The sequence below is a fragment of the Oikopleura dioica genome, chromosome PAR (genome assembly GCF_907165135.1).
Source record: "Oikopleura dioica chromosome PAR, OKI2018_I68_1.0, whole genome shotgun sequence".
Lineage (NCBI taxonomy): Eukaryota > Metazoa > Chordata > Appendicularia > Copelata > Oikopleuridae > Oikopleura > Oikopleura dioica.
Genome location: NC_137293.1, coordinates 4,254,351 through 4,274,419, shown reverse-complemented (window position 1 = coordinate 4,274,419; position 20,069 = coordinate 4,254,351). Strand labels below are relative to the sequence as shown.

The window sequence follows — 20,069 nt, the reverse complement described above, 5'->3', positions numbered from 1 at the left end:
TTTATCTTCGGAATATTCTCTTGTTGAAACCAAGATCAGAGCCTTCTGAAGCTGTGAATCATCATTAGTAGTCATCATTAGGCTGGGAAAAATCATCTTCGAAAGTATTTGAATAGTTGCTTTCGGATTCTGTTCTTAGGGACGGTAGACTATTAGATGTGCTACCATCTCGGAGTACATTGTTCACTTCTCCGATAAGGGCCTCAACTTTTTTGAACTTATGTTCTTTGTCGGCACTTTCTTTCAATTTTCGTTCATAATTCCTAATAACATTGAGTCGATGAATGCTAAGTTCTTTGAAATAGAAAAGAAGATCCTCATCTCGTTGGGGTTTCTTTGTATCCGAAGACATCATGGATGAAAATGACCGTGACAAGCCGCTCATAGAGCGACTTACAAAACTTGCATTTTGAGATCTTCCCAAAGTATCTGCTTTTCAGGAGCTACACGTTTGAATGTATATAATAATTGATTATGCGATAAAGATTACTCCGCCTAATGAAGATACTTTTTCCAAGAAAACGTCTTGCCTTTGTACGGAATGAAATTCAATGAAAAATCTGAAATTAATTACTCAATAATTAAAAAGGAAGAACATTTTTGTATTACTTGAATGTCGGATTGAATTCCAAAATGAAGAGACGAAGTTCTTTGTCAAGATTCTCGAATGTCTTCGCTGTTTCCTCCTTCAGTTTATACGCGACCTTCATCCCCGATATATCTTTTATTGTTTTGCCCCTCATGTCTCGAGCGACAAATTCCGTAAACGCTTCGATTCCATTCTGGCGTATCTCCAATGAAACCACGCAGTTTTCTCTTAGACCTATCTCGTGTACTCCGCCTTTAATTTGTATCAAAGTAAGATTTGCGGGAGCCTTGCATTTCACATGAAGACGCTCGGAATATGCCCGGTTCATCTCGCAAATTATTAACGATAACCTTAGATCAATGTTAAGTACGCGAGCCGTTTTCCCTTCTCGCCATAAAACAAGAAAAAATGGACAAATTACATATTTTCTGACAGCTTTTTACATCATGCTCGTAAACTTGGCTTTCCTTTTGTTTTCAAGCTCAAAGTCCCTTTTTTCTTCAAAGTTTATTATCATTGTAACAGTGGATAAAATCTGATCTCTGGGCTGCAAGGAGTGGTCAAGTTGTAATGTCTCAATATTGTTGTTTTATTTCAAAGTAAATGCTGTGGCTCGGTAAGACATAGAGTGAACAGAATGAACAGAAAGGCTCCCCGGTTGAGCTTATCGGTGTGGAGGCGTGCGCTAGCAGACAAGCGCTGATAATCGAGATATTATGCATCCACAAACCCTTCCTCCCCTCAAATTTTTGTCGTTAATCATGCCTCGCAATCCAAATCCAGTAAATAAATAAAGCCAAAGCAAGCATCATCATAAATCCAAACCATTACGACTGTCCAGATAAAGATAGCACCATGAGCAAATAAACGTCGATAAATAACAACCAATTTGAATGTCGATATTTTCGTAAAGCACGCAGCGCCAAAAGGATATCAGAAAATCGTCAATCCATTGAAAAGAATTAATTCCAGCAGAAGCAAATTGGATAACAACAGAGCCATATTTCTTCCCAAATAATCCAAACATCGCATTTTTATTCGATGATGTTTAAGCCCCTTTTTCGCATATTGAACTGCCCCTCGCCTCCTTAAACATTTGAAAATGCGATTTTTCCCTTGTTTCAAATTTAAAGTTCTCGTAAAATCCCTCATACATAAGATCTAGAGCCCGAAAATTCATAGAAGATATGTCCCTCTTACCCAGTTTCAGCGACTTTAATCATAAAATGTGTCCCTCGGAATTTCGTATTCTTCCATGTATTAAAAAAAACGCATCAAGCATAATAGCCGTATCAACAGCTAATTCCCCGTCACTCGTTTCTAACGTCCGAACTTCATTGACCCAATAAGGATTCGACAATATTTGTAGGGCTCTTTTTACAATCTGAATATCGAATTGATTGACTTCCATTGTCGCCCATCTTGAACGAAAACAAGAAGCTCCATAAAGGGCTATTTCAAGAAAATATGGAAGGTCGAGCAGCTTTGATCTTTCAATATCGGTTCTGTAATCGCCAATCGTCATAATAATTCACTAAATAAATATTAATTTAACCCTCATTCAACCCGTCTTTTCATTTCATTTAATCGTCAAAAGAAAAACATTTAAAATAGTCAACTGATAAAATTTATGAAAACAACCCAATTATCGTAACGCTGATTTTCTTATAACTTCAAACTTGTTCAAATGATCCTATGCACAATCGAGTATTTTTGCGCTTATTCGACGATTTCTAACGGCTTTTTATTTTCGATTCCCAGTCGAAAAATAATATTTCCTGAAACTAGTTTCGGAAGTTTCGCTTTAAACTCCCGCAATGTTATCTGATCAATTGTTATTTCATGATTTTTCCCTAAAGCCGTTTTCTCATATAAGAGTACAACCATATTTCGTAACGCATGAAATTGCGTCATCAATTGTTTCTTACTGTCGATCTGAAATTTCTCGATTTCGTGCTCAATAAAACTTTTATTGTAATTCAAAATTTTCAATAATTCACTCAATACATCATCCTCAGTCGGGTTTTCCTTCAATTTCAACGCCTTCGTCACCATTCCCTGATGCGAACCACCAATGTTTGCTAGCAAGTTTGCTAGTCTTGACTTTCTCGAAGTGATATTTTGCAAATCCATAAGGAACGTTATGCTGGTAAACCAGGAATTGACATCTGTAAATTTGTTTTCCCCGTCAGTCTCATCAGTAAAAAGAACAGGCAGTTTGAGTTTATATGAATAATCCCATGGAGGACACTGCGCAATAATTTGATCATTTCCCTCGATACCCTCTTTCACAACTCCATTCTCGGACGAATCACCATTCGATTCCCGAATCACTTCTCTTGCACGGCACCCTCGAGCACAAAAATCACGTAAATCTTCCTGAATTTTTATATCCGCCATAATTTGTCTTTTCATATCTTCGATCTTTGCAAGTTCAACCCTTAAAGCTGCCATTCTATCATCGATCTTAGCAAGTGAATTCTCATTTGAACTTCCTCCAATTTCCCTTGAAAAACTTACTCGCTTGCATCTAAATTTATCGAATGCCCTCTGATTCGAATAAAATTCAAACATAACAGCCCTCGAAGATTCATTTGACGTTCCGTAATCACCCTTACGAATACTCTTATCATCAAATCGAAAAAGCTCATGATCTTCCCCCGAAATGAATCTACGCTTCGCTTCATCAAACGCGTACTGAATCTCCTCATCCCCAATCTTTGTCAGACCCGTGATAGGAATTAAATGCGGCTTTCCCTGACTGCCTTCAACATAAGTTATTAAAAAAGAATTCCCGATGTTGAGCTTCTCGAGCTCTCTGAGCAGCATGTCTTTATTCAAATAATCATATCCCGAAATCTCATGCTTTTTCCCCAACCATCTTAAATATGGTAGAGTTGCTGTCTCCATTCTGACATAACGTTTGACAAGTCCGGTCATCTGAAATAAATAAAAATATAAATAATATTTCTTGAATAAAACTTTTATGAAAATTTAATGATCAAAATAATTTTTCTTTCGAATAATCTCCACCGAGTCTCATAGCCCCTGCTATTTTTTCTTCAAAGAATTAACCCAGATAAAAAATTCAAAAAAAAAACTAAACCACTCCCCGCGCCCCACACCAATACTTGATTAAAAAAAAATTTTTTTGATCGACCCTCAAGGTCACTCTCACTCCTCATTGCATCTCAAAACTCCGTTTCATCACCTTCACTCACTCAAAAATATACACGTGTATGTTAAGAAAAATGATTATTTGAAAAAAATGATTGTAGAAATACTGGCCAGAGTTTACAAAAAGCTTTATCAAATTCATTCCCCCGTATTTTGACAATTCCATTTACGCTCAGAAATCTCCACCAATCAGCGATATATTATTTCGGAAACATGAAAAAAAAAATATTCTTAAATGTCCACAATGAATTTCGACCATTTATATTAAAGAAAAATAAAAATATAATTATGCGTTCGTTACTTCATCTTCATCACAAGTTGTTATTCCCCAGAGCCCATATTTAAGTTTAAAGAGAATAGAAAATCATTCTTAATCAAAATTTATATGAATTTAATGCCTCAAAACATTTAATTGGAAAAATAATTGCTATTGAAGAAAAATATTTTATTAAAAGACTTATGTCTCGATTCTCAACAACTTGATTCTCATTTATTTTTGAAGCTTGATTCTCATTCGCCAGATTCTCATAAGTCATATTCTCATTTGCCACATTCTCATTGGTCAGATTCTTATTGGTCAGATTCTTATTGGCCAGTTTCTTGAAAAAATATTCTCATTCGATTTATTCTCCTTTACTAGATTCTTATTCGTTGATATGCGTCATCTCGATGAGTCATTTTGGCTCTAGAGTCTCCCCGTCTCCCAAACATAAATGTCTCAACGTCTGACCCCTTTCGCGTGAGAACGACACTTTATCTATGACGCGATTGCTTATCGTCTGTCTTATTTTATGCACTTTTGAAATTCTTCAGAAAAATTTTTTGAAAAATCACATTTTTAGAAGTTTACTAATTAAACATAAAAGGAATAATGAAATTTGCTACATTTAAATAATGATAAGATGGATTCAAAATCATAAAAAGATAAAAATAGTTTGCCAAGTTTGTTGGTCTTTGAGCCTTTTGCCAATGAAATTGGTCTTACAGGCAAAATGATAGATTGTATTTAGAATAAAAATGACTGTAGCTTCTGGAACTCTATATAAAGAGTTTTTCGTTTTAGATTATAGAAAAGAAGAAAACATTACCGGTATTATAAAAGAGCCATTCAATTTTATTTCAGATTTTTATTCATATTTGCATTCGAGAATCAAAGTTGATTTATTCGCTTCAGATGATTTTCCCCGATCTCCCTTTTCACTGGTGTAAATGAAATTACCAAAATTGATTATTGAAAAACAATTTCTCAAAAATAGACTTTCAATATTTAAAAATGATGATCTCTCTCTCACAGATCTCTCAAAAATCTCCGAAAACAAATGGGTAAAACATACCTTTGTCACCACTTTGTAACAGTGGATAAAATCTGATCTCTGGGCTGCAAGGAGTGGTCAAGTTGTAATGTCTCAATATTGTTGTTTTATTTCAAAGTAAATGCTGTGGCTCGGTAAGACATAGAGTGAACAGAATGAACAGAAAGGCTCCCCGGTTGAGCTTATCGGTGTGGAGGCGTGCGCTAGCAGACAAGCGCTGATAATCGAGATATTATGCATCCACAATCATGGTTCAATAGATGTTCAACGTTTCGCATGTTGCTTCAATCGTAAAGCATTGATTCTGATGAAGCCCTCTGCATCAGCCGGGTTATAATCTAAAATTCACTTTTGATATCAAAAGCGAGAGAACTAGACTAACCTGTCAGCTCATCCATCGACGCCAAAGTAGCATCATAGACGCTCGTCTTCGAATTTCTTGTAACAACTCGGACAAATCCTTTGTAGAGCTGCAATTTGACGGAACCATTGACAAATTGCTGAGAATGATCGATCGCTTGTCTCGTAAATTGGGCCTCGGGCGAGTTCCACATTCCGTTGTAAACTTGAACGGAAAATTCTCGCCCAAGGTTTTGCTTCAATCGGATAACTTCTCGATCAGTTGTTAGCGATTCCAGATCTACGGTCGACATTTATTCCAGAGTTTTTATTAAACAAACCTTTATGAGCAGTGAGCAAAACAGTCCCAGCGGGAGTTTCATAGCAACCACGTGATTTCATTCCGACAAATCTTGATTCGATGATGTCAAGTCTTCCGATTCCGTGTTCTCCTGCAATTTCATTGAGCTTTTTGAACAGCTCTAGCGGCGCTGAAACTTCCGTTTCCCTGTATTTCATCATGACCGGAAGTCCTTTTTCGAACACCAATTCGATGAATTCAGGAGCATCGGGAGCGTTGACGGGATCTTTTGTCATCAGCCACATTCGATCAGGAGGAGAAACATTTGGGTCCTGAACGCTCGTTTCTCTTTTTGAAATCAAGAAAGACTCACCTCGAGAATTCCGGCTTCATAAGAAATGTGCATCAGATTTGCGTCCATCGACCAAGGAGACGATTTCGAGACAGGAAGAGGGATATTGTTCTCTTCAGCGAAATTGAAGAGGTCATTTCGACCAGCAAATTTGGCGCAAAATTCGGCATCGCGCCAAGGAGCGATGATTTTGATGTCGGGGGCGAGGGCAGCGATTGACAATTCAAATCGGACTTGATCATTTCCCTTATCAGAAATCATTAGTTATTGATACAAACAAAGATACCTTGCCAGTAGCTCCGTGCGAAATATATTGGGCATTTTCCAGTCTTGCAACTTTAACCAGCGCCTTGGAAATTAGCGGTCGAGCAAGACTCGTCCCCAGCAAGTACTGTTCCTCATAAATTGCTCCTGACTTTACCCACGGCCAGATGAAGTCCGTAACGAATTCTTCCTTGACATCTTCGACGTAGATGGCGGAAGCGCCAATGCTCATTGCCTTTTCTTTCGCTCTTTCGAAGTCCTCATCTTAAGGATATAGCCGTTCTCAAGGCACTTTCGTAGCGCCAAAAGGGGACGATAAAATTTTTTCACTTCAAAAGGAACCCTACCTAAAATTGCCTTAGAAACCCGATTCTAGTGTTCTTTTTAATTTTTTAATGGAAAAATTTCTCTCTAGAGGAATTTTAAATCTTGCGATCACTTTTTCTCGAAAATTTTCCATTAAATCGGTCGAGTTTTTTTGATAAATTAAAAATTTGGACCTTTATCTACATTCCTAGGGCCTAAATTTTAAAAAATTCTAAATATTTATGATTCTACAGCCATTTTTATGAGGCTTACTTGAGTGAGCCGAAGCGTCAGACAGCGCTCTGGTTTGCTGCGCTGAGCGCTCTCCTCCATCGCGCGGTGAGGCGGGCATGTGAAAGAGCGCGCTGATTGGTCGAGCGCCCTGAACGCAGTATTTTTGAAAAAGAAAAGCCAAAAAGAAGAAGACGCTAGAATTAAAATTTGCTCGGGTTTTGAGATTTTAAGGCCCTAGGAAGATAGATTAGCAGTTATTTATAATAATACACGGTTTAGTTTTAGCGATTTAATTGAAAGATTTCGAGAAAAAGTGATCGTAAGATTTCAAATCGCTCCAGAGAGAAATTTTCTTTGAAAAAAAATTTTAAAAAACATCACAATCGAATTCTAGACATAATTTTAGGTAGGACCTGTCTTAGAATGAAAAAATTTTATCGCCCCATTTCGGCGCTACGAAAGTGCCTTGAGAACGGCTATATCCTTAATCCATCTCTAGCGCCGAGGAAGCTCATCTTATCCTACCTTGACCAACATCAGCAATACAAGCAACAACTCTGTACCCTTGCTTCACCAAATAAACGAGAATGCAGCTCGTATCAAGACCGCCAGAATAAGCTAAAACAACGGTCTCTTGTGTCATTTTATCTGCTCTCGAAAGAAAATGAACCTTGAATTATATTCTTGAAACAACCCCCATGACCGCGCCCAATAATGATCGACAAATTTTATGACACTTTTTGTTTTGAATGAAATTTATTGATTTGAAGGGTCGAAAAACAACGCTGTCAGAAAATAAGGAGGAAGATCAGTCGATTTCTAGTTTCGCTTGAATGTGTAATGCGCAACGCACCAGTCGTTTCCTTTGTTGTATGCAAATGCTTCGCTAGAATCAAACAAATGAGAAAACTATTGAGAAAAAAGGCAAAAACCTGGACATGATATAAAATAATTTCCAATTATTGAGTTGTTTTTGAACTTCTTTCGGGCCATATTCCTTTGCAAAAATGGAAGAAATTTCGGCCTTCTTGTCTTTCATCAGTTGTAGCCACGCTTCTAGAGTCTATAAAAATAAGCAAAGGCTCATAACTTATGAGTCATAAGTACGGGTTTTTACCTTTGAATAATGAGTTCCGTTCATCATCCAGGTATTCTGAATCCTCAAATTTCTCTGGAAAAACAGGAACGTATCTAAAAATTGATATCAATAACAATTATTGAGAGGGATGACCAGGTTCGTGAGGACTAGGTTCGTGCGACTAGGTTCGTGGGTGCCACGTCGGAAAAAATTATTTGTGTGACTAGGTTCGTGGAATTCGGATTTTTATATGTATTTTTTTGTATCTTCACCATTTTTGGCCAGTAAAGGAAATTGGTTGATGACTAGGTTCGTGTGACTAGGTTCGTGAAATTTTAAATAGAAAAAATTTTTGGGCAGTAAAGGAAATGGGTTGATGACTAGGTTCGTGGGACAAGGTTCATGAAGACTAGGTTCGTGAAAACTAGGTTCGTGGGACTAGGTTCCCATTTATTTTTACCATTTAAAAGCTGACGAACCTAGTCCTACGAACCTAGACATCAACCCTTTTCCCTTTCTGCCCTAAAATATAGCCCGATTTCAATACTCTGGCAGAACCCACCACGAACCTAGTCCCACGAACCTAGTCCCTTGAACCTGGTCCTCACGAGCTTAGTCGTCATTCCCCAATTATTCCCTCTTTTAATTTCTTACCAAAAGATGGCATACTTCCGCCAGTGAAATAGTTTTTCGCCATCCAATCGGCATTATTTGATTTTTTCACTTTGAATTGGTACGGAAAGTTTCGATGGCAGAATACATGGATGAAGAGAAGGCCAGTTTCTGGTTTGAGCCATTTTGAGACTTTTTCGAAAAGACGATCGTAGTTTTTCATGTGTTCGAACATTTCATTTGTCACAATTCTGTCGAATTCGATTGTCTAGAATTATGATAAAGAAATCATAACATAGTCCAAAGACACATTTGAATATAACTTTTTCCTCTTTAAAAATTGATAAGAAATAACCAATTTTTTTAGTTAGTGCTAAGACAATTTCGTTGAAGAAACATCAATGTAAATATGCTTACCTTTCCATTTTCATCCACGACATCAACGACATTGACATCACCAGTGATCGACCTGATTCTGTTCAAGTTTCCACCTTTCTTTGCTTCATTTCGAATGTGCTCCTTAGATATTGACATTACCCCGAAAGCAAACTAAGCGTACAAACCTGCTGAGTTCGCGAGTTGGAAAAAAACGTCACGTGAATGTTCGGGTATTTCTTTAGAAGATAGAGCCCACAACTCCCCCATCCGCATCCAAGGTCCAAAACATGTTGACCATCCTTTATCTGAATCAACAGTCATCAGATTCTGTTTTTCCGATTTTTTTACCTGAGCGCGTTCGCAAATTTTCTCAAGCATGGCTACCTCCGCATCGTTCAAACTATCACAACCTCTTGGCCAGTAGCACGAACTGTACTTCAGCCATCGTCCAAGTGAAAGTTTGAAAAATTCAGTTGGGACTTCGTAGTGTTGTTCTTTTGCTTCTTCAGTTGCTTCCGCGATCTTTTCGTTTTCGCGGAAGATTTTGACCATTTTCGCTTTGTATTCGTGCTGTTTTTCGACATTGCCGCCAGCTTGGAGGCGCAAACTCCACCATTTTAGATGCGCCTTGTTGATAAATATTATTTTCGGAATTTTTCTTTATTAATAACGTACCCTTATTAAATATCTTTGAATTCTCTCCGGCATATCCGGCAGGGTTGCCATCCCCCATTCTTCAATTCTCCTACAGATCTGCTTCAAAATCGAAAACGTCAAGCCCAGCGTAAAAAATGCACCTAATAGCTTTTTCGCATCAGGCTCATCAAAAACATAATCGGAGAAAGTTGTCATTTTCTCCGAAAAAAAAATTATGAAAAAAATGAACGATGAGAAAATTTTTCCCGTGATTATACGGAAACAGTTATGTAAGAAAATGGGAGTGGCGAATTAGGACTTCAAGGCCGCTTGCCTCCGAGAGTGGAAAATATTTGCTCAGATAACAAGTGCACTCTGACCGGGCAAAATAGTTCAAAACAATGGAAATCCTCTTTATCTTTATTTTATTCTATACGAGTCGTTCAAAATCAGCAGCGCGTTGACCCCTCTTCCCGCTTTATCTCTCTTATACAGATAAGCGAAATGAGATACAATGACTGGGACAGGAAATGAAATACAAAACAAGCCAACAATGGTGCACAGTGAACCAAGACATCTGCCAAATGTCGTTTGAGGAACAAAATCTTCATATCCCATCGTGTTCATTGTAAAAAGCGCCCAATAAGCGGAAATTGGAATATTGTCGAATCTACTATTTGGGACGTCCATTTCAGAGTAATAAATGAAGCTGCCGAAAATGATCGCGAAAATAAGTTGAAGAACGACAAGTTGGAAGAGCATGAATTTCGAGTGCATAATCGTTGCCGAAAGAAGCCGGAGTCCTCGCGAATGACGGCAGAGTTTCAAAAGTCGGGCAATGCATAAAAGTCTGGAGATGAAAAAAGAGAGCAGGGAATGCTTTACCTTGTTTTGTGCATAAGAGCAATCAAAAAGTGCCTTCCAGGTCCATGTTGTTGAATCGCCAACAATCGAGTGGCGAAGTACAGTGAAAAAATGGTGAAATCAACGAAGTCAAAAATATTGAAAGGGTCGCAAATGAAGACGTATCTATCATCGCAGCAGTTGAATCGGACGAAAAGCTCCAAACCAAAATAGATGGACGAAACAACGTCGAATAAGAAAGCATAATAAGCAACTCTTCAAAAGAGCTTTTGACTGTATTTTGAATATTACTGAGTTCGGTAGCTGATTGTAAAAGCTTTCACTTGAGACAATTTTCTGTTCAAATAAATCTTCTGGGGAGCATTTCGATTCCTGAAAAAAGGATCAGCAATCCTGATCAGTGATCTTACACAAATTTAAGAGTGCGGTTGGAGCGCGATTATGAAAAACCACCACGAACCTTTGTACAGTTATCATCAGCTTGTTGGATCAGAGGTGGGAGTGTCTCCACGCAGAAGATGAAAATCGAAGCTAAAAATTAATTCGGAAGAACAGAGGGGCTTCTTACCGATTATCATTACAGTATTAAAGTGATGCAGAATCGAGCTCTTTTTTGAATAGCGAGGGCTTTCCAAAAACTGCCAAACATGATAGTTCCACGGTTTTCCTTTGTAAGTGATGTCGATGACATCAATCCCTTCTGACTTGAGGAAATCAAGGATGATCGGAATCGGAAGATCATAGAATCGAAGTTCTTCGATGAAAATATCCAGTGGAATGTCATTTGGGCGCAGAAGACCTTGAGACTTTCAGAGGATTGCTGATGGAAAATGGAGCCTTTTTCAATTGTTGAATCCTGATCTTGTAATGATTCGAATAATAAAAATCAATGATTGCTTCAAACGTCTTTTTATGCCGATCCAAAAAGTACTCGTTTCTTTTCGCGTCGAAATAAACTTCTCTTTTATAAAAGTTCCCAAGAGTGCTTTCTGGCAACATCTCTAGAAGATTTCGATTCACGCGAAATCGCTCTCCAGAAACATTAAATTCTAGCGCCGAGCTTCCATCATCAGAGTATTTGTAAATTCGATCCCCTTAAATTTCCTTTCTTTTTTTCTAGAATTTCACTAGTACCTATTTTCGCTCTTTGCCGTTCCTCTCTTTTGTCAGCATTTATGTTTGTCAAGGCGCAGGGAAAAACGTTCATTTTTAATTTGTTAAATTCAAAATCGCCGTTTGTTAAATGCTCAGTGTCGTTTTATTTTCTGATGTTGCTTTGAATTAATTAGAAATGGAATGCGGCTGAACCTCAAATCAGTTACTGATTGACCGAATCAGGCGGGATTGACCTTACATTTCTCATCATAATGTACAACAGAGAGTAATTGCCAATGCCCAAGATAATTCGACTCTGAGGCGATTCATTTTAACTTGACGGGTAATCTATCTTGGCGTTCAAGAAAGATAATATTATCAATTTAATCTTTGTTTCAAGAACAAATTTATTTTTTGAAAGCGAATGTACTGTATATAAAAACAGTTTTTATATACACAGCTCAGAGTTAAATTTGGAATCGGTCAGCAGAACGACTTTCAATTGTGTCCACTGTCAAAACACTCTCAGTTTCAGCAATATCAGAATCCAGGCTTTCAGTCTCGCTCTCAGTCTCAGCAACTGCGGAATCTAATCTTCGATTCTGGTTCGCGGCGATGACTCTGCTCAAAATGTTTTGTGCAGCGATGACTTCTTCGATTCCTAGCAGTCCTCGACCGTCTGTGATATCGCTTTCTCCTCCTTCTCTCTCTTTGTCTTCGAGTAGGGCTTTTCGATAATAGCTCAGATTTTTGTAGTAGAAAATGATGTCTTCAGTGTGTTCTGCGCTCTTCTTTGGTTTAAACTTCTGACGCCCTTCTTTTCCTAAGATCGAGGAATAAGATTCTCCCAATGAAATTTTATGCCCTTTTGAACCTTTATCAAGCGCAATGTCACTCATTATCATGTAGAATTCGGCCAAGTCTGCTTCAGTGAAAAATTCGATGAAAAATCTTAATGATGAATTGACCAAGTTTTCATTTTCTTACTTGTTAGTATCGTTGATAGGGAGAATGAACAATGGAACATCTTCATCTGGCTGAAAGTATTCTCGTGCAATTTCCGGCTTGATTTTGTACTTGATTTTCATTCTGTAATAGTCCCTCAAGACTTTGTTTTCAGAGTCTCTCGCGACGAAATAAGTACCAACATGAACACCGGTTTGTCTACGTTCCAAGGCAAGGAGACAGTTTTCTCTAACTGCTACTTCCTGAACTTTGACTGGCTTTTTGATAAAAGTCAAAAAAGCGCTAGCTAAACAGCGGGTGTTAAGAAGCTCTGAATTTTCGCTCATCGGAAAAATCGATTCGTTGTTAGTTGTCGTGCATTTTTCAAAGTGACTTTCCCTTTTGGGCACCGCTACATTTTCAGAGGAGCAATAAAATTTGTGTAGACGCCTTCGTCGTTGTATAATAAAAAATTTATGGTCGATGTTATGAGACACTAAGAAGACAACCGGAAAAGAAACGAGAATTATGATCCGCTTTAAAAAATTTTTTCAAAGAATGAGGGGTTTTTTAATAAAAAAATTTATACTACAAAGAATTGACCTAAAAAAATCGGATGTCTTCTTAGCCAACACATAGTTTCTCCTGTATCTCTATTCGTATAAAATGACTAATTATCGCCTCAAGAATCTTAATTCCGAAGTTTTCAAAACATAAAAATGGCCGTTATAAATTAAGCCACGGGTGGCAGGTGAAAACGCGTAAAAGTGTATGTTGTACTACATAACTAGTTTAGCGGAACATCACGATACGCCACGTTTGATGAAAAAATCTTAACGGATGTTTCTGAAATTATGATAAATCGGTTGCTTGTTAAAGGCGACAATTTTTTATTGCTTCTGAAAGCTATTTGATTATTTATCTTTGATAAGAGCAAAAATTAAGGGTATCACTAAGGTAACCTTAGTCTAAGGTTACTTTTTCCCAATTAGGGAAATCAAAAGACGATTTCCCATTTTTGTATACGCAAATTTATTTACAGAAAGCAAAGAAATCACAAAGAAGGCGCTCGAATTACAGTAATCTGTTTTCGCAAAATATTCTCATTTCCGTCGAACGCGTTTTGTCTTTTGATCGAGTTTTTCTTGGAATCTGCACTTGCACTTTTCTCGATTTCTTTCGATGAATTTTCATCGATCGCATTTTGTCTCGTAAGCTGAAATCGTTTTTTCATCATTTTTATTTCCAAAAAAAAAAATATATTTTTCGAAGTTTCTTTTTTCTTGAAAAAAAAGTAAGTGATTGACGAGCGATCAAACAGCGTCTCTTCTATGTATTCAGTTGGAAAAAAAATCAAATCACGAGCTCCGCGTTGGATAAATTTTGGAAATCGAAAGCTTCGTCAAATAGAAAAATGGAAAAAATGACTTTCGGAAGAAAGGAAAATTGAAAGAAAAGCGCCGCGGAATTATTTATTTGATAGGAAGCAAATCGAGCGTGTCATCCAATATGGATACTGAAAACTTTCGCCGGAGGACTTTCAAGCGATCCCATTTTATTGTTGAAAATGGACAACGGGCAACTTTTAAGGGGCTCACTTATCTATCTTTTTACGAAAAACGATGACTTAATTGATGCATTTTTAATCGAGCAATTTATATTTAGTAGACAATCGAATTGAATATAGCCTTGACGAGAGTTAAATTTGAAAGAAGGAGTATTATCCGAGCACTTTAGAATGGAAAAATAAGAATGAGGAAATGGAACAATCGATAGGGGACGATTGGAAAGAGTAAAGAGACCTCAGTAAATTTACTTTTGCTACGTCTCGTGCGTGGCTACGTTCCGTTCTTATTTCTGTTTTGAAGAATCAACACTTTAGATTCGAGATTGTAAGGTAAAACGAACCATAAAGAATCAAAAAGACTGTTGTTTATCAATTTTTAACTTAGTTAATAATTGATTCATTTATTATATTCGCAAAAAAATTGTTAGCTACCTGAACTGGTTGTAAAAACATTGCCATACTCTCTCTATTCTTTAACTTACTCGCGAAACCTTTTTAGTGGACTTGAGATAGGAAATTTCTTGATTACCTTTCCAGTTCCGAAACAACACGCGGCCAGCTTAAAACTCATGATCCTTAATCTTTACTTCTGTCTTTTTCTCTCTATTTTTGATTAGAAATTCTGTCTGCTCGGAAAATCAAGATCGAGAAAAAGAAGAAGGGCTTTTAATAATTACCTTCATTGATTGTCTCCTGGCTGAACCAGTCTTTGATTTGCATCGACTGGCAGTTTTGACAAGACGAGCGCTTTTTCTATGCTTTGAGTGAATAGATCAACAGGGTGCAAAACAGAAAAAATGACGTAGATTCAGGGCATTGTTGTGCTTGTTTGACAAGAATTTCAGTATTTTTTCTCTTGATGGAGCGAATTCATCTTCAAAATTTTTTTACGAAGATACCCCCTTAATTTTCTTTTTTTGAAATTTGTTCCTTTGGTATCCTACTGTACGATTGTTCAGTCAAGGTAAGTGAAGCCCTTAATTCATGTTATTTAGTAAACTAAAAAATGGTTTTTCAACCTCAAATTCTTGTTCCGCCAAGTGTTCTCCTTTCCGTTTTCTAAGTAAGAGCATTCTGTAACACACATTTTTATTTCCCAATGAACTTCAGCTAAACTCCATCGCTACGAATTTTGCGGGCGAGCTGGACTTCCCATAAAACACATCATTTTTCGAGAATGATATAAAATTATTTTTCAGAAACTTGAAGAAACGCATTTGAAGTACAGTTTTTATGCAGAAGACGTAAATAAAAAACACAGATTGTAGCAGAGACACTGTCGCAAATTTGATATTTTCCATCTGTACTCTCCTCGGTTTTATCTTTTTTAAGTCACGAGCGGGATTATCCCCGCGCTGGGGTCACTTATGCCACGTGACAGAAGATTTTGAATTGAAGAAAAACAGTCTTAGTATCCTTCGCTGTAAATCACAGATTCTGGGGTATAGAATAAGATGAACTAGAAAACGTGAGAAGGAAAAGTGCCATCTCATTATTTAATTCCGTCTCACCAAAATTACCATATATTCTTTCCGGCAAGTGAATACCTTTTGGAAAGCGAATACTCTGTATTTGCCTGAACCAAGATTATTAATCTTCAAACCTCAAAATCTTTTCTTGATAATTCTTTATAAGTTCCAAAGTAATATCTTCAAAAAGGTTGAACCAATTTATGAAAGTGATTTTATAGATCTGGGTTTTGATTGGCTGATAGGCCAAATACAGCAATCTTATTGGTCATCCAAAAATAAGCTTCCACGAATTGTTTTAGTCCCTAAAAAGGGACTTAACCTTTTTTTCCGTTAACAGAGTGATACGGTATCACTGATACCCTTATTTCTAAAAAGTTTCGTTTAATGCTTCAAATGAAAATTAAGGGCTTATCGTCCGATGAGATGGTCAAAAAACGTGAAGAGCAATTTTTAAAGAAGTCATGTTCTTTTGACGTTTTCGTGTCCTTTGAAAATGTTTCCGCGTCGCCTCGCCTCCATTCATGTCGCAGCTTTCTTGATCATGTTCCACTCAGCCCTTATCGCCTTTCACTTTGCTTTTCTAACTACAGATCATTTTGCCAATAAACGTAGCGCGTAATTAAACCTTTAATTTGATCAATTTTGCTTGATTCTAATTTATTTGCACCTTGATTTAGCCATGTTACTTTATCACAAGTGTCATTTTTTTCAACAAATAATAACTCCTTTTCTAGTAAAACAATTGAGGATGTGCGAAAATTATGTCAGCAGGTGGTGTTTTGAAAACATGCAGTTACTCCCGGAAGAGTTACATAAAACGCGAAAGTCAGCTTCAAATAAGTGAACTTTTTTATCACTATTGAATTGTTATTGATGCTTTTGAAAAAAAAAACAGAAAAATGAGCATTACGAAAAGCGATCTCTTCGAAAAAGGCGGGACTGGGGCTCTGCTCAATCCGGAATTCGAAAACTTTCATCTTATCAGAAAATCGCTCAGCTGCACGTTTCTCTAATTCCTGTTTCCATTCGCCTGAAATTCCTTCTTTCTTCGCCCCCTGAGAAGAGTTGGACAAAAACAAACAGAAATTATCCTTTTCCGTTTTTTTACTTCCGTCGCGGAAATCTCAGATCGCCTTTTAAACATGGCGGCACGACACATGTGACATGTCCAGAATCTCGTTCTCGGGAGAAGCATCAATCCGGATTCATTTTTTTCTTTCCAAAATCATCCCGTTATGAAGGGGAAGCGTCTTATTTTGGCAATGAGACGAGCAAAAGCTGGATCTTCCTGGATCACATTTTCCGACCCCGGTTTTTTAGCAAAGTTACGACATAAGTATCGACTTTAGAAAAAATTGAAATTTTTATATATTCCTCAACCTCTGACTGTAAATATCCCGAAATAAAGCAAATTCTCCAGAAGAGTTTATTCTTCTTTTACTTAAATTTCTTCCAGCAGGGGGGGTCCTCCGAGCACAAAGAAAATGATATCTGCTCGCTCGATGTCGCTAATTCGGGCTTTTGTTTTCGAGGTAATCATCAAAAATCATCGGTATCTTATACCGGCAACCCCTGAAGAAGACCTGAGTCAAGGTCAATTTGAAATCATGAGCTCGTCAACCTGTGTCCAAAACCTGAGTCAAGGTCTTGAAGAGCATGAATCTAGACGCCCTTTGCGGGTATTTTAAAAACGAAGCCGCTACGCGGCTTTTCAGAACCTGACTCAGGTTTTTGACACAGGTTTCCTAGCCAAATTGATGTAATTATTTTCTTCTTTTTTCTCATGATTTGTAAAACGTTTTTCGCCCCCTTTGTAAAAGCCGGCAAATCTGCTTTGCAATCATTGCCGCCTGTCCTCAACTGGAAATTAAGAGAGTAACAATATTAGTAAGCTGACGTCTCTCAGCCGGCCCGATCGCCCGTGGAAATCAACGTGTTAGGATTCAGGCCTTTTTGACATTATTTTGACACATGCGATGAATTATCAAGAGCGGCGAAATTTGAAAATTCGAACTTGTTCAATCAAAATTCGACAATTTCTTGCTCGCAAAAATAATTTGTTGACTTCCTTCCAAATTTTCTTGAAAAGCGTCTAAACTGCTTTCTCAGCAGAAATCGTTATTTTTAAGATGGCGCACTGTGCTAAATATTTGAATCGCAAAGTATTAGATTGTTTTCTTCCGGCTCAAACAAGCTCAACCGCATCGTGGTTTCATCAAGGTGAGTCAAAACAAAGATGTGCATTTTCTCGTCCCAGATTGCTAGAATTTAAAAATGCAACTGACAATTTCATTTGTTGTCATTAAAATCTGACCGCTCAGTTTTTTATGAGAAATTTATAAAAAAAATCCGTTATCAAGGAGACACCCTTAAAAAACAACGCGCTTTTCAAAATGATGCATAGAGTTTAAGGGTATCTCCTTTCATATCTGAGCAAATGTTTGAAAATGAATGCTGCTATTTGAAGAACAGACGGTTTTTTCTGTTATGTTTTGTAAAAATAATTCGTGGCCCACGAATTGTCCCTAATCAAATCCAAAAAGCATAAATATGCCTGTGTTCGTCTGTTTAGGTATGATCAAAACAGAAATGAAAATTGTCGATTCTAAGTCATAAAAACAGATTGATTTATTTTCAATTCACGAAAAACTGTAGTTTAAAATTATTATGAAGAATTTTTCGCTATTAAAAGCGATGCTCATTAGAAATTTTCTTCTTATTTTATATACAAAATCCATTACATGAAAAAGTCAGAGCTAGAAAAAAAATCTTTCTGTTCACAAGAACTCAATATTTTGATCCTCCACTCGCGGGTCAAGGACTTTTTCCAGTGAATACAAATTCCTCCGTTTTCTTTTTTCATTATCTTTTGAGGCAAAAAATCTAACTGTTATTAAAATTCCCCTGTTGTTCAAAACAGGAAGAGTCGCTGAATCTTATCCCAAGCATCATCAAGATAAGCTTTTCGCTGATGATTGATATTCAGTAACTAAAAGGATAAGCTTTCGAAAATGGTCAGAAATTACGATTTCTAAAATGATGTTTCAGAAGGGGGATGAGAAGAAGCGGAGCCGGGGTGGACGTTTTTGTGGATCTTAGTGAGTTCACGATCGCTTCTACAAAAATATCGAGATGAGATTACAGATGAGGGTTATTTTATGATGAGCTTAAGAATTGACCTTTCTTAATTCTTCGAAATTGAAGATGAAATCAAAATCTGCGCCAATCAAGACTTTCCCTACAGCTTCAGACTTATGGCCAATGAGAAACCTGTTTTCTCTGCGCCAGCAAATCAGAAACGAGCCATTTTCGTCCTCGACCCCGAAGTCTCCAGCTTTTTCCCATAGAGAATATTCATCAAAATCGTGTCTAAGCCATTTATTTCTGTTTTTTGGAGCCACACTATACAGTCTGAAGTCTGATTGACAGCAAACGATAAGGGTAATTAGCTGTTTCTGTGTGATCCTCATGGAGAATATATTATTTCAGGATTTTTTATTTGAAGAACGCCCTTTTCTAATTTTAGTATCATAATTATTTCATCATTATAGATGAAAAACTTAAGGGCGTTACTGTTTTTTGTGCATCATGCAATAACAATAATTAAATTCCTGTACTTCAAGAGATACGGAAAAAATGAATTAAATTTGTCACAATAAATTGACTCGTATATTTTAGGCTAAACAAGAAGAAACGGGAAAGCGAGGGGCTGTGTTTTACAAACTTACAAATACGATTGCCATTTCGATTTGAATTTGGGAGCTGCACTTCTTTGCGACCTCTAAATGACCTATTCGAAAAGTGCAACGAGCGCAAAATTTTTCTCCGGGGGTCAAATTTTGTTGAAATTTTCGACGTCATGAATTTGGCTGATTGATAATCAGAAATAGGTCTGTCTTCGTTCCAAGGACCGTTTCGGGTTTCTTTCCGGGTTAATTACGACAACGTTTGATTGATGATGACCTTCCATCATCAAAGTAAAATTTCCTCGAACGACGTTTCCATCAGTCACCGGCAATTTCGCAAGAACACGGATGCAAAATGAAACTCATAATAGACCTAGTCTCAATTCAATTTCACACATAGTATCTCCACTTGAAAGCAACCCCGCATAAGGCGCTCCTGAGCTGCGATCGTAAAAAGTTTAAGATTTCTGCCATTTTTCATGAAATCTCATGGCGCGCGTGAACGCTCGAGCGCCACCACCGCGCGCGTCGATCCTCGCGCATCGTTTCGGTCGATCTGGCAAAAAATTGAAGAAAAAAAAGTTCGAGATCGAAAGTTTGTAGTTTCCGTTTTTCCGATAGAGATATCTTATAAAGAAGAAATACTGAAAATATCAGATTTGAGAGATCTTTGTTATTTGAAGAAACCTGAAAATAATTTTATTGTAAGTTATTATAGAAACTCTCATTTTAAGCCACGCCTCATTTATAAGTTTAGAATTTATTATTTGAAAAAAAATATTTTTTAAAAAATTGATTTATAATAAAAAATATTTAATTTTTATTTAAAAATTTTTTCAACAACCGCTTTATTTTTTGTGT

General features: G+C 37.1%; 4 protein-coding genes across 4 annotated transcripts; all 4 read right to left on the bottom strand.

Annotated features, from left to right (window-relative positions):
- Positions 1–5,266: 5,266 nt before the first annotated feature.
- LOC145706109 (argininosuccinate synthase-like) lies at positions 5,267–7,518 on the bottom strand. Its single transcript, XM_081783628.1, has 6 exons — positions 7,401–7,518; positions 6,358–6,599; positions 6,093–6,317; positions 5,760–6,051; positions 5,462–5,719; positions 5,267–5,417 (listed from the first exon to the last, which is right to left on the bottom strand). The coding sequence occupies exons 1-6, from the start codon at positions 7,516–7,518 to the stop codon at positions 5,344–5,346; spliced, it is 1,209 nt and encodes a 402-aa protein (XP_081639754.1). The 3' UTR covers positions 5,267–5,343.
- Positions 7,519–7,618: 100 nt separating this feature from the next.
- On the bottom strand, positions 7,619–9,834 carry LOC145702613 (uncharacterized). The gene is made up of 8 exons (XM_081779851.1): positions 9,619–9,834; positions 9,292–9,570; positions 9,129–9,248; positions 8,983–9,084; positions 8,608–8,833; positions 7,993–8,066; positions 7,808–7,938; positions 7,619–7,761 (listed from the first exon to the last, which is right to left on the bottom strand). The coding sequence occupies exons 1-8, from the start codon at positions 9,793–9,795 to the stop codon at positions 7,695–7,697; spliced, it is 1,176 nt and encodes a 391-aa protein (XP_081635977.1). The 5' UTR covers positions 9,796–9,834; the 3' UTR covers positions 7,619–7,694.
- A 165-nt stretch (positions 9,835–9,999) lies between these two features.
- LOC145701339 (potassium voltage-gated channel subfamily A member 10-like) lies at positions 10,000–11,650 on the bottom strand. Its single transcript, XM_081778559.1, has 6 exons — positions 11,578–11,650; positions 11,281–11,537; positions 11,012–11,249; positions 10,904–10,974; positions 10,498–10,640; positions 10,000–10,429 (listed from the first exon to the last, which is right to left on the bottom strand). The coding sequence occupies exons 1-6, from the start codon at positions 11,648–11,650 to the stop codon at positions 10,000–10,002; spliced, it is 1,212 nt and encodes a 403-aa protein (XP_081634685.1).
- Positions 11,651–12,005: 355 nt separating this feature from the next.
- LOC145701338 (uncharacterized) lies at positions 12,006–12,846 on the bottom strand. Its single transcript, XM_081778558.1, has 2 exons — positions 12,526–12,846; positions 12,006–12,489 (listed from the first exon to the last, which is right to left on the bottom strand). Exons 1-2 carry the CDS (start codon positions 12,828–12,830, stop codon positions 12,006–12,008), a joined length of 789 nt encoding a protein of 262 aa, XP_081634684.1. The 5' UTR covers positions 12,831–12,846.
- Between the last annotated feature and the right edge of the window lie 7,223 nt (positions 12,847–20,069).